This window comes from Malania oleifera, chromosome 6 (assembly GCF_029873635.1).
Source record: "Malania oleifera isolate guangnan ecotype guangnan chromosome 6, ASM2987363v1, whole genome shotgun sequence".
NCBI lineage: Eukaryota > Viridiplantae > Streptophyta > Magnoliopsida > Santalales > Ximeniaceae > Malania > Malania oleifera.
This window is the reverse complement of record NC_080422.1, coordinates 57,912,535-57,925,484: the sequence shown is the minus strand read 5'-3', so window position 1 is coordinate 57,925,484 and position 12,950 is coordinate 57,912,535. Positions and strand designations below refer to the sequence as shown.

At 36.3% G+C, this 12,950-nt stretch overlaps 1 protein-coding gene across 2 annotated transcripts in view; it reads left to right on the top strand.

The window, feature by feature from the left end:
- LOC131157513 (uncharacterized) overlaps positions 1–12,448 on the top strand; it is a 29,648-nt gene extending 17,200 nt beyond the window's left edge. The window contains exons 8-9 of one of the 2 annotated variants that reach the window (XR_009137278.1): positions 11,392–11,820; positions 11,927–12,448. Coding sequence is in view for 1 of the 2 variants with exons in the window: in XM_058111730.1 (XP_057967713.1) it covers positions 11,392–11,558 (167 nt within the window). In the remaining variant the exon portion in view is untranslated. Of the gene's footprint in view, positions 1–11,391 lie in introns of both variants that reach the window. The other variant, XM_058111730.1, reaches the window with a different exon arrangement.
- Positions 12,449–12,950: the final 502 nt, after the last annotated feature.

The window sequence follows — 12,950 nt, the reverse complement described above, 5'->3', positions numbered from 1 at the left end:
TAGTCTCTCACTACACAATCACAAGGATTGGACAAAGCTTAACAAGCTTCAACAAAGGAATTTCCTTTCACACTATCAATACTTTTCTCTCTCTACATAGTTCTTACAAGGAAGGGGTATATATATAGCTAGCATGGGGGGACAAAGCATTAACAAGAGCAGCTAGCATGGGGGGACAAGGACATTAAACAACTAACAATTCCCACACAAGCATGGGAGACACAAATAATAAAGACACCAACTTACTAGACACATTAATTACTCTTATAAGTTAATAACAAAATAAATGCTCCAACTTTCTAGACATAATAAATACTAACACAACTTACTAAGACATCCACATGCTTGCAAGTTGTCTTGCAAGATTACAAATTAAATATAAAACAAAAGTCAAAGGAAGTCCAATTTCGTGGGGGGGCCCACATGGGTCTTGAACTTGGATTTGCTTTGGTGTCTCTACTGGGGTCTCTCACTGAAAAATCTTCAAAACAAGTCTTCAAATAATTCATTCAAAATCTACAAACAATTTTGAACCGATGTGGGCATTGGGAGGTCGTCCACGTGTCATCATGTCGGAAAAGGAAATATGAACATCAGGAGGCCGTCCACGTGTGACAACATCTGAAAATGACATAGGCAGGGCATGCTGATCCCCATCACCAGTGAGGAAGAGTGAGTTAGTTACTATGGCAGATAGTAGAAGGGGTAGGGATAGACCTAATATAACTTCGGAGGAAATAGTGAGTAAGGATTTAATATCCCTGAATCTGTTAAAGGAAATGGTCCATGATCGCACAAATTTACAGAAAAAGATTCATATAGTTGACCCCACCTAGTGGGACTTAAAGCTTGATTTTGTTGTTGTTGTTGTTGTAACGAGGGAACTAAAGGCATAGAAGTGGAAGCTAGAGGAGGCTCTCTTCCCTTGAGTCACTTTGTGTATACCTGCAAATTGGGATGATCCAAGCGATGAGAAGGACTCAAACTAGATGAAGATGTTGGAGGATTGGGCATAGATATTAGGTTAGGATTTGGAAGACAAGGTAGAAGAAAGGACTCATTAAGGTCAACAAAACCCAAGGAATCAGAGTAGTATGGTGTAGACTCAGAAAAGGTGACATCAGCAGAGATAAAGAATCGATGTAAAGTAGAGGTATAACATCAATATACCTTTTAAAATGCATTTGATTGCATGAAGATCCAATGTATCCGTTCTTGGAGTTAATTGATGGACAAAAGACGCACAACCAAATAAATGATGAGGAAGGGAGAACAAAGGAGCCTTAGGGAAGATAATTGAATATGGGATTTTACCACCAAGGACAGAGGATGGCATTTTATTAATGAGAGAGCAAGCAATGAGCACAACATCACTCCAAAAAACTTCGGGGACATTTATTTGATACAATAGGGTATGAGTTACTTCGAGAATATGTCTGTTTTTTTTGTTCTATGACTCCATTTTTTTGTGGAATGTGGGCACAAGAAGATTGATGGATCATGCGAGAATTAGTCATGTAGGTGTTGAATTGGGTATTGAAGTACTCCTTAGCATTATCACTATGAAGTATCTTGACTGGCACATCAAAATGAGTCTTTATTTGAGAATAGAAGGCACGAAAGATATTAAACAACTCATAATGATCTTTCATTAAATACAACCAAGTCATCCTGGACTAGTCATCAACAAGTGTAACAAAGTACCGAAACCCCTATTTCGTTGTGACACGACTCATACCCCGAACATTAGGATGAATGAGCATGAAAGGACTATTTGACCGTTTGTTGGCCCGGGAAGCAAAGGGAACATGAAGATATTTTGCCAACTGACAAATTTTGCACTCAAGACTAGACACAAAACTCAGGGTAGGAACTAGCTGTTTTAATATGTCCAAGGACAGGTGGCCAAGGAGAGAATGGATTTGAAGCAGTGTAGCGGCGGCTGTGCAGGCAATGGGAGAAAAGAGCAACTCAAAGTAGTAGAGTCCACGAGCCTCACATCTTGTGCCAATTGTATTTCTCGTCTTCAGATCCTAAATAATCACGAAATCAGGAAAGAAGGCTACAGCCCAATTTAGTGCCTTTGTAAGCTTACTAACTGACAGAAGATTGAAAGGGGACTTAGGAATGTATAAAACATAAGAAAGTGAGATGGAGGGAGTAGGATTTACTATTCCTATCCCTTTTAACTGTAGTTGTGGACCCATTAGCAAGGGTAACTTGAGGTAGATTATTAGGACATGGGAGGGTAGAAATGAAGTTGGTTACACTTGTCTCATGGTCAGTAGCAGCATAGTCGATAATCCAAGAACTAGTGGGAGAGATACTAGATGACATACAAGCTGTAGGATTTATCCCTATGAGCAAAAGGTGCACAAAAGGTGCAATATGATGACATGCTTGTTGGAATGTTTGATACTGTAGGAACCTTGAATATGCTTCATGTGAGATAGTTATAGTACATTGTTCACATTACAAATGCCTGACAATGGAAACATACATTTGGGACTTGAGGATGCCATTCGAACACGCACACAACCTTGATACAGCAGCAAATCAGAAATTAAAAGCTAACGAATGCTCTTGGGATTCCAAAAATGAACTTTTGGGCCAACCGAAACAACCACAAGTGAATTTCCGGACCAACTGGACATAGCACTGCCACAACCCTACAAAATCAATGTAAAAATATGCTGCTACTGCTCCAAGAGACTTAAAAAAATGGACATAGCACTGCTGCAACCCTACGAAATCAATGTATAAATGCTGCCCCTGCTCCAAGAGACTTAGACACATCCCCAAGAAACATACATGCAGCTCTAACAGTACCAAACAGCCTCTATACTGTAGAACATCTGAAGTACACAGTGAACAACATCCGCCTAAAATTCATGGGTACCATCCCAACACACAATGTTCAACAACCGGAGCAAACCACAAGAACACAATGAACAAGAAAGAGAAAAAAAAAATAAAAATGAATCAAGAACACAGCAATATCACTGTTTCAGGTCTCAATGAACTCTATAATTATTGACCAACAGCATCAGTCGTTAGCAAGCAATCATTCCCGGAATGCTGCACATGAACAACTTAAAAAGGTTATACCTTTGGACAAAAAATATGGCAAGAATTCAATACATTTGGGAGGGACTGGGAGCAAAATGGCTGCTCAAAAATGTTTCATGCTCCGGCATGTGGGTTTGGCAATGCTGGCTTTCTGCCCGTGCGTGGAGGATCCTCTGGCTATGAAATTTTGAGGGCAGGCATATCAGCAGGTTCTGTGGCTTGCTATGTAGTTATTTTTGCAAAATATGAGGTATTTCTTCAGGTGTCGAAGAGGACTGCAGCATCCAGAATTTTTCCGGCGACTGCAGTTATTTTGCGGAAACTGCTGAAGCTGCTCCTGAACTTTGGTGATGTGGATGACCCTTCTACTGCACCAGGTTGTTTGGTATTATGATTAGGGTTTAATTTAGCGGTGGTCATGCAATTAAGATTTAGGTCGGATCTTACTTTGATACCATGTTGTATAATTGGGTAAAATGGAATACCAAACATCAATGATAGGTCTCTCCCTCTATTTATAATATATGTCAAGCAAGGTCTTAAATTTCGATTTCGACTCAAATTTCGAAGCTCCAAAAGTACGGAAATTTCGACAGAAATTTTGATTTCGATTTGAAAAAATAACAAAAACTAATAGTAAAGCATGGAATTCTTTGTGAAACTTTACAAATGATTAACAAACATAAAAATATAAGTTTTAAGACTAATATATTACAAATTAAATACATCTATGTTTTGTATGAGGTGGAAAAGTTGTAAAATAGTATGTTTATCAAACATGTTTGTAAGGTAATGTACATTAAACATATTCAGTTAATGCAAATGAAATTCATAAATCATTTAAATATTATTTATTATACAAATATTGATAATTTAGACATGAATGGTTAAATAAAATATTACTATAAGTTTATTTTTTCATATAATTTCAAAAGCACTTGTGATAACCTTTTGTTTCAATAAAATAAATAAAATAAATTAAAAGAGAAATTTCACTTCACTCTTGAGGTTTCGATAAATTTCGACAAATGTAGTTAAAATTTCGAGGTTTCGATAAATTTCGGATGATTTGTTGAGATTTCAACAGAAATTATGCAAGACGAAAATCGACTGCCATTTCGGTTTTGAAGGTGACAGAAATCGGAAATTTCGATAGTTTCGTGGAAATTTAAGACCATGATGTCAAGTACAATGCCAATGACCATATACCCTCACTAACACTTATTAGCATAGCTCATATAATAATAATAATGCTAAATGAGTAAATAACCACTAACATAGGTCTTGTTTCCTCTATGGTAGTAGTGAGACAAATGAAATAAGATATTGGCATCCTTGCATGTGGATTTGTCCATTATATTTAATTCCTGATTTTGTTTAATTTTATAGTTAGAGAAGTTTTAGTTATCTATCAGTGAGTCTTTTCTATGTTTTTAGCAATTGTAATCTATGTTCCCAATATAACCTGTTTGGATTATTTTAATTGGATTATCCATTTTTTTTTTCTACACCTTTTATTTTCTGAAACAAAAGGAGAGACTTTTAACTTTTTGTTTGGGTGTTGTATTGGTGAAGTCAAATCTGACTTGACAAAGAATGGGTGTTCCGCACTTATTTTTATATTTATTGCGTTGAAAAGCGTTGGTGTTAGAACACAGCTGATTAATGCTTCGTAGTCAATCCCAGAAATTATCACTTTGGGTTTTCAAGAATCATGACATAAGATCTATGGATCATATTAATTTTTAGGTTCACTTTTATTGTCTTTGCTTTTGATTTTGTTGCCGAGACTTGGAGCTCGATGAAATCCCTCTAGCCACTCCGGTGTTCTTTCCTAATTTTCGTGAAGTGGTTGCATTTTTAAGGAGTCGTATGCTTTTCTAGTGGTTCATAAATATTTCAACATTACAAAAATTCAAAATAAAAATGCCCTTCCTTTTCATTGCACATCTATGAGCTGTTCTCGTAGAAACAAACTGAAAGCAGCACACCATAAATTAGCCAAAAAAATAACCCTACTTCACGAAAAATCTTATTTCATTGATATGGCTTAAAAATTCTAGAGTTATGCTCCAATCAAATATAGTAAACAATAGATTAAGTAGTACATCTCCAAAGAATTTTCACTTCCTTACGACCTCCAAATCTCTTCTTATCTCTAAGATAAAAAGAAACCTTCCAAAGAAGAAGGGCAATTCTAATTCATTCAAAACACACCATAAAGCTTCCTCCAAGTGTCATAAGAAAACAGTTGATAATGAGCATTTGTTTTGTTACTTTGGAAACAAACAAACCAAGCATTTAGAGACAAAACTTGTAAGGTATTTTAACATGCAAACAATCATTTCTATTGTTCATGTCAAGAACAATAGAGCCGATAGGAACCCTAATTGGGTGGAGTCTTAGGTTTCTAGATCCAGGAATCTTAATAACCAGAGGAAAAGAAAGCAAAAGAGATTGTTGTAGTAGCAGCGAGTGAAATGGGAGCAGCCTAAATTGTGAAAACGGGGTTGTGGGAGAGCAATCTAGGCATCATGTTGCTAGGCGAAGCGGTGGAGTGCTGCATCCTAGATGGCGAGAGTGAAAATGAGAACCATGAGCACCTCCCAAAACCAAGGAATAATGACGGAGGAGAAAAGTTAGAGCATGGAGGTCATCTCCTTAGCTGAAGAAGAAGGCTTTCAAAGGAATCATGTATTAAAGATTTTGGGTTCAAGGAAAGCTCGAACATGGGAGCTCGTGATGGTTTTCTGTCATGTTTTTTCCCTTTCATTGTTCATCTTCTTTTTATTTGTTATCATGTTATCTTATTAGGTGTAATGGTGGGGTTTGCTCCATCCATATCGAAGGGAAGTCCTTTGATATGAGGTTGGATAAGGTAGGGAAGGTTGGAGCTGCGTTTGTTCTTGAGAAGAATCGTAAGTGCTATTGGTGGGTATGACACTCTTTAAGAACCACTTAATGGTTTTCTTAGGGATTCTCGACTCTTGTTGGTAGGTCGGACAAGGGATTTCAAAGATTCCGGGTAGGTTATGTTGATTATTGGACAGGGATTTATGTGACTAGGGCATGGAATTTCATGGAATTAGGACATGAATTGAGCATAAGAAGTATTCCATTTTTGTTCTTGAAGGGTTGAAAGGGAACTCCGCTTGTGATGCACTTAATGTCCTAATTTTTTCACACACAACCGGTCCCAAGCCCGGGTTAAGGAGGAGGGTTGCGTTAGGTAGCTGACAGCTAGCGTAAAATTTGTCAAATCACTATGATATGAATCCTTACTGAATATTTGCTGGGGCGTCCCCTACGAGTGTAGTGAAAAGTGGGTGAGGGTGGGCTAGGTTGTCACCCCGAAGCGATGCGTTGTGTCGGCGCCCAGGTACGGTGTCAAATATGCGAGGGTTCTCGCATCATTCTGGACGTGGGCAGGTAAAGATGTTAGTTCAGGAAATTAGGATTAGATTAGCAACTTGGAATATAGGGACACTTATGGGTAAAAGCATGGAAATTGTGGATACAATGATTAGAAGAAGAATTAATATAATTTGCCTTCAAGAAACTAAGTGGGTGGGGGAGAAAGCTAAAGAAATCGATAAATTAGGATTTAAACTTTGGTACACTAGAAAAGAAAAACATAAGAATGGAGTAGACATTATTATAGACAAAAACTTAAAAGATAGTGTTGTGGATGTAACTAGAGTAAGGGATAGAATTATAAAAATCAAGATGGTATTAGGACGAGATATAAATATCATTAGTGCTTGTGCTCCTAAAGTTGGTTTAGCAGAAAATCTTAAGAGACAATTTTGGGAAGATATGTATAGTATTATACAAGGCATACTAGGGACTGAGAAAATATTTTTAGGAGGAGATCTGAATGGATGCGTTGGAAGAGATAATAAAAATTATGAGAGGATACATAGAGGATATGGATATGGAGAAAATATAATATAATTTAAAGATAAAATGATCAAAATGGGGATTGGACCTTAGAAGATGGGATAGATACAAATACTCTTTGGAATAGATTAGCTAGCTCTATTAAAAAGATAGCAAAAGAGATTTTAGGTGAATCAAGGGAAGATTCTCAAATAGTAAAGAGAGTTGGTGGTTGGATAAAGATGTACAAAAAATCATAAAGACAAAAAGAATTTGGTATAAAACGTGGCAAAAATGTAGAAACAGAGATAACTTTGAAAAATATAAGGAGGCAAGAAAAGATGCAAAAAGGGCCGGTAGTGAAGCTAAATATAGATCATTTAATAGTTTGTATGACAGATTAGGTACAAAAGAAGGGGAAAGAAATATATTTAAACTTGCTAAAGCTAGAGAAAGGAAGAGTAAGAACTTAGGAAATGTAAAATGTATAAAAAGTGATGATGATATTGTCTTGGTTAAGGACGAAGATATTAAAGAAAGATGGCGAAGTTACTTTTGTAAGTTGTTTCACGAAAACCAAATAGAAGGCTTAAACTTAGAATTGTCAAATGAGGAAAAGACTAAAAATATAAGATTTATTCGCAAAATTAGAGTTAACTGAATTAAGTTTGCACTAAAAAAGATGAAATATGGGAAAGCTATGGGACCAGATAACATCCCAATTGAAGTTTGGAAATGCTTGGGCGATAATGGAATTATATGGTTAACTAATTTATTTAATAAAATTGTAAAAAACTAAGAAAATGCCAAAGGAATGGAGGAAAAGTACTTTAATACCTATATACAAAAATAAAGGAGATATTCAAAATTGTAATAACTATAGTGGAATTAAACTTATGAGTCATACGATAAAACTATGGAAAAGGATAGTTGAACAAAGATTAAGGCTAGAAACAAAGATCTCAGAAAATCAGTTTGGTTTTATGCCCGGGAGATCTATCAGAAAAGCTATTTATCTTTTAAGAAGATTAATGGAAAAGTTTAGGGAAAAGAAGAGGGACTTGCATATGATATTTATTGACCTTGAGAAAGCCTATGATAAGATACCTAAGGAAGTTCTATGGTGGGTTTTAGAAAAAAAGGGTGTATGTTGTAGGTATACCGATGTCATTAAGGATATGTATGATGGAGTAATGACTAGTATAAGGACTATAGATGGAGAAACTAGAGAATTTCCAATTGCCATAGGTGTACATCAAGGATCTGCTTTGAGTCCTTATCTTTTTGCTTTAGTGATGAACCAATTGACTATGAGTATTCAAAAGGAGGTTTCATGGTGTATGTTGTTTGCAGATGATATTGTATTAATTGATGAAACTAGGGACAGAGTAGAGGTTGAGTTAGAATTATGGAGAGAAGCTTTGGAATCTAGAGACTTTAGGATAAGTAGAAATAAAACAGAATATATGAAATGTAATTTTAGTAATGATAGGATGAATATTGGAGACAAAGTTAAACTTGATGATGAAGAAATAAATAGCACTTGTAGATTTCAATGCCTTGGATCTATTATGCAAGCGGAAGGAGAAATTGAAGATGATGTAATGCATAGAGTTACAGCAGGTTGGTTAAAATGGAGAAGTGCTTCAAGTGTGCTATGTGATCATAAAATACCCTTAAAATTGAAAGGGAAGTTTTATAGGACAGCTATAAGACCAGCTATGCTATATGGATCAAAATGTTGGGCGATGAAGAAATATAATATCCAAAAAGTAAAAGTTGCCGAGATGAGAATGCTTAGATGAATGAGTGGTATAACATTGAAAAATAAATTAAGGAATGAACATATTCGTGATAAGTTAGGTGTAACTCTTATAGAAGATAAGATAAAGGAGGGACGACTCAGATGATATAGATATTTGCAACATAGGCCTTATAGTGCACCTGTGAGGAAGAGTGATTTAGTTACTATAGGGGCAGTAGAAGGGGTAGAGGTAGACCTAGAATAACTTGGGAGGAGATGGTGAGTAAGGATTTAATATTCTTGAATCTATTAAAAGAAATGGTCCATGATCACATAAATTGGCGTAAAAGGATTCATATAGCCGACCCCACTTAGTGTTGGTTTTTTTTTTGTTGTTGAAGGGTTGAAAGGGGAAAGGTGGTTTTGATTTGGGGATGCCTTCTTTGGAGAGTTCTTGTCAGTTAGGCTCAAATGGGGCAAATAGCAAGAAGATCTACGAAAATCGCTTATGGAGTTAGGTCTTTGTTGGAAGCAAAGCGATGGTGGAGGTTGATTGATTTCTAAGAATATGCAGGGGATGGTATGTGCTCGATGTGGAGGAAGGTTGCAAGTGGTTAGCTTCTCAAGAACAATCGAACGTCGGCTAAGTAGCTGAAATCAAAGGCAGCTAGGGTTTCTTGCATGGATGATGGGAAGACGAAGATAGGGGTGGCTAGGGTTTCTAGCGTGGAAGATGGGATGATGAAGAGTGGGCTAGGCATAGCTTATTGTCAATTAACATTGATTTCTTGGCCGACTGTTCAAAAATAATAAGAGTATTAAATTCTTTGATGGGCTTGTTGGCTAAGGAGGCCCAAAAGTAGTCTTTGATTTAAAAATAGCCTAGGGTTGAGCCGCTTAACTGGGAATGAAGTATAAGGTGATCCGATATTGTGCTCTTCTTCTAATAACATCTTTGATGGTCATGACAAGGGATGCTTAAAGTGTAGGTGATGGAAGGAGGAAGGCTTGATCGGTATGATGCTTCTCCTCAACCGGAGGAAAAGGACATTAGGGGGAGCTCAAGGAATGAAAAAAGGGGGAGTCTAGTTCGAAGAACTTCAATTCTTCTATACTTTAAAATTAGGATTTCATTTTTGGCTTGGTGGGAATTCATGCTAGAAAGGGAGTCTATTTGGATAATTTTAAGGAGTGGTAAGGTGTGTGCTCCTGGAAAGGAAATGTAGATGGATTTTGAAGGGAGGAACTTAATGAAGATAAAAAAGAAATATCTAGTGAGAAAACACATAAATTATGAAGAGGCATTCCAAAGGTGTGTTAAGTATAGTGGAAGAGCCAATCGATGAGAGGCTAAATTGTGGAAGTAAGGTAAGAGACGTGGAGATGTTTCAGATGAGGATGGTATTGGGAGTAGTGATATTGAATGCAAAAAAGGTTAATTTTCGGACCATATTTGTAAACAATGTGGATATTCCTCCGATTCTTGTATTGATCATCTCGAGGATTTATTGTACGTGCCATCTCCTCCTTTAGAAGGTTTAGAAGGGTATTAATATGTTTGAAGATGATGTCCCCAAAGATTTTTCCTACTCCCATTTAAGACAAAATTCCTAGGATGGACACTGAAACTCGGAGGTTGTTGGATGACATGGCCTACTATTATTTAATCAAAGAGGCGATGAAGTTAGGCTTGATGGTGGCGAACTCAAGGTGAAGAAGGGTTAGAGGGAATTACCTAATTTGAATTGTTCAATGAACTATGATGGCAAGGGTTTAAAAAGGGTATTTCTTGGCTGATCATTGCAATTTTTATTTTCTATTTTTGTTATGCGTTTACGATTTAATTTTTTCTTTTTGAGTTTTTCTTTATTTATTTATTTATTTATTTTTTCGAGAATTTAGTATCCTCGCTTTGATAGCACATTTTCTACCTTAATGGATCACTTTCATGAAACCACTCCAAAGCTCTGAACCATTGGGCTCCCTATTAGCCATCACTGGAAAACAGCCACGGGAAGACAACCCACTATTCTATTTTCTCAATCGAGAACCAATCCCTTTCCTCGCTGGCACCTAATCCAAAATTGTCCAACAGTTTATATGCTTTTCCAAATTGTAGCTCAAGGATGATCTCATTCCTATATGGCTATGCACTTACATCTTCTAAGCTTCATTAGCTGCCAAAGCTTGATCCAATATCTGGCCAACCACCAGTAAAGGCACTTAGATAACAAGCAATGGTTTCATTCAAAGGCTCCCCAACTATTTGCTAACACCTTATACACTCGCCTCTAGGTTATCAGGACCAATTTCTTAAAATCCCTCACATAAATTCATTTGTCCTTATGGGGTAGCAAGATAATGAAGGTTGAATTAACACTCCTTCCTGCAATCCCATTATTTGGGAAAAAGAAAAAAAACTGTATAAAATGTTAAGACAGTTGAGGATCAGGACATCTAGTTTATATTTTTCTTTTTTAGAACATACAATTTGAAAGACGAAAAAAAAAAAAAAAAAACAAATGATTTGGCTTATCAAGTCTTGAGTTTGATATTGTTCATTTAAAATTTACTTCAAGTAAAAATGGAAGTCCTGTCTGAACAGGTTAAAAAATGTGTGTTTTTAGCTTGTTGGTTCATCATTCCTTGTAATTTGTTTTATCTATCTTTTCTTCATCAGTCTTCTCTTAATCATTCAGGGGGAATTGTGAATAACACATTACGTCCACAAATCCCATCTTGGTGCGACCCAGAATGGAAGTCCTTAATGGAGAGTTCTTGGGCTTCTGAGCCAGCTGAGAGGCCATCATTCTCAGCAATCTCTCAGAAGTTGAGAAGTATGGCTGCAGCAATGAATGTGAGATGATGTTACTATCGATGCAGTCCTGCCCTCTTATGTTAACCTGAATATTGGTGCTGAAGGAAAAATAAAAGGAACCATGATTTTGCCGACTTGTTCCCAAGTATGCACAGGCAAATGATGCAATATTATGTTCTTGTTCATCTTCTAATAGTACTGCCATGAATGGCATTGTTCTTTATGGAGTGCAATTATACATGCCCAAAACTGGATTTTACTGAGGGAGACTACATAGTATACATGAGAGCAGTTATTGCACGAAGAGAATGTGAGTTTCTCTATTTTTTCCCCTCCCATAAATATTTATTTTAGAATTATTTCTTGTATTGAATTTTGTTTTTGGTTTCTTGTAAACGTAAAGTGTCTTTTCGCAGGATTTTGTTTTTTGGAGTGTGATTACCAAACCAGGGGCTCCTTCTGACTTCTATGATCTTCATGGCTTGAAGTGGAATGAAGCTGCTAGGGATGGATGTGTACATAATTAGTGGCAATAGAATGTTCTAAGCTTTATCTTGAGAGGTTAATGATGCAATATGCTTGAGAAATTTGGATGAAACTTGAAACTTGAACTAGCCATTTTTTATAATTAATTTGCTTCATTCCTCACAATTTTACAGTTGGAAATTTACATGTTGGTAACATGCACAAGCTCATAGTGATGTACAAGGGCTGGTGGTTATTTTTTAAGAACGTTGCTTAGATTTCCTATTGGGGGCTGCAGCATAATATTGCTGTGAAGTTTGTGGGTGTGGCGATTTTATTTCACTGTTTTGTCATAATTTTGTAATGCGACCAAGAAAAAGAGCCAAATATTGTTGTCGTTTTGTTGGACATTCTACCATGTTATATTCATTGGGAAATGAATGCTGCAATTTGGTCCCAGGTGGGAAATTTTTGAACTTCTTTTTGGTATTTGTTGCGAGTTCTGTGGTAATTTATTGCTAGTTTTATCATAATTTTAGATGTCGAACATCCACGTTCAAAACGAGCTACAAACCCTGTCCCGAGTGCTTAATGGGTTTTGAATTTCAGAAAGCATAGAAAACAAAAATGACCGGTCAAATTCTCTTTTCTCAAATATGAAAGAAGGAAATAAGTTTGTTTGTTTGTTTTTTGATTTTTTGTTTTATTTATTTATTTGTATATCAAATATTTGAATATAGTGGTATAAAATCATGCAAATTATAGAGATTTATATCTCATACAATTTTATCAAGTTATACCATGAAGAGTTGGGGTTCCTCTCTTTGAAACAAGGTGAACAAATATATATATATATGCACACACACACAACACTCGTTTGTACGTTTTTCCCTATTAGAATGTGTTTGTTGGCAGTTCCTAAGGTTATCAAGGGGTCAACTAGCTATTATAGAACCATTAAGCACAATCTGCTCA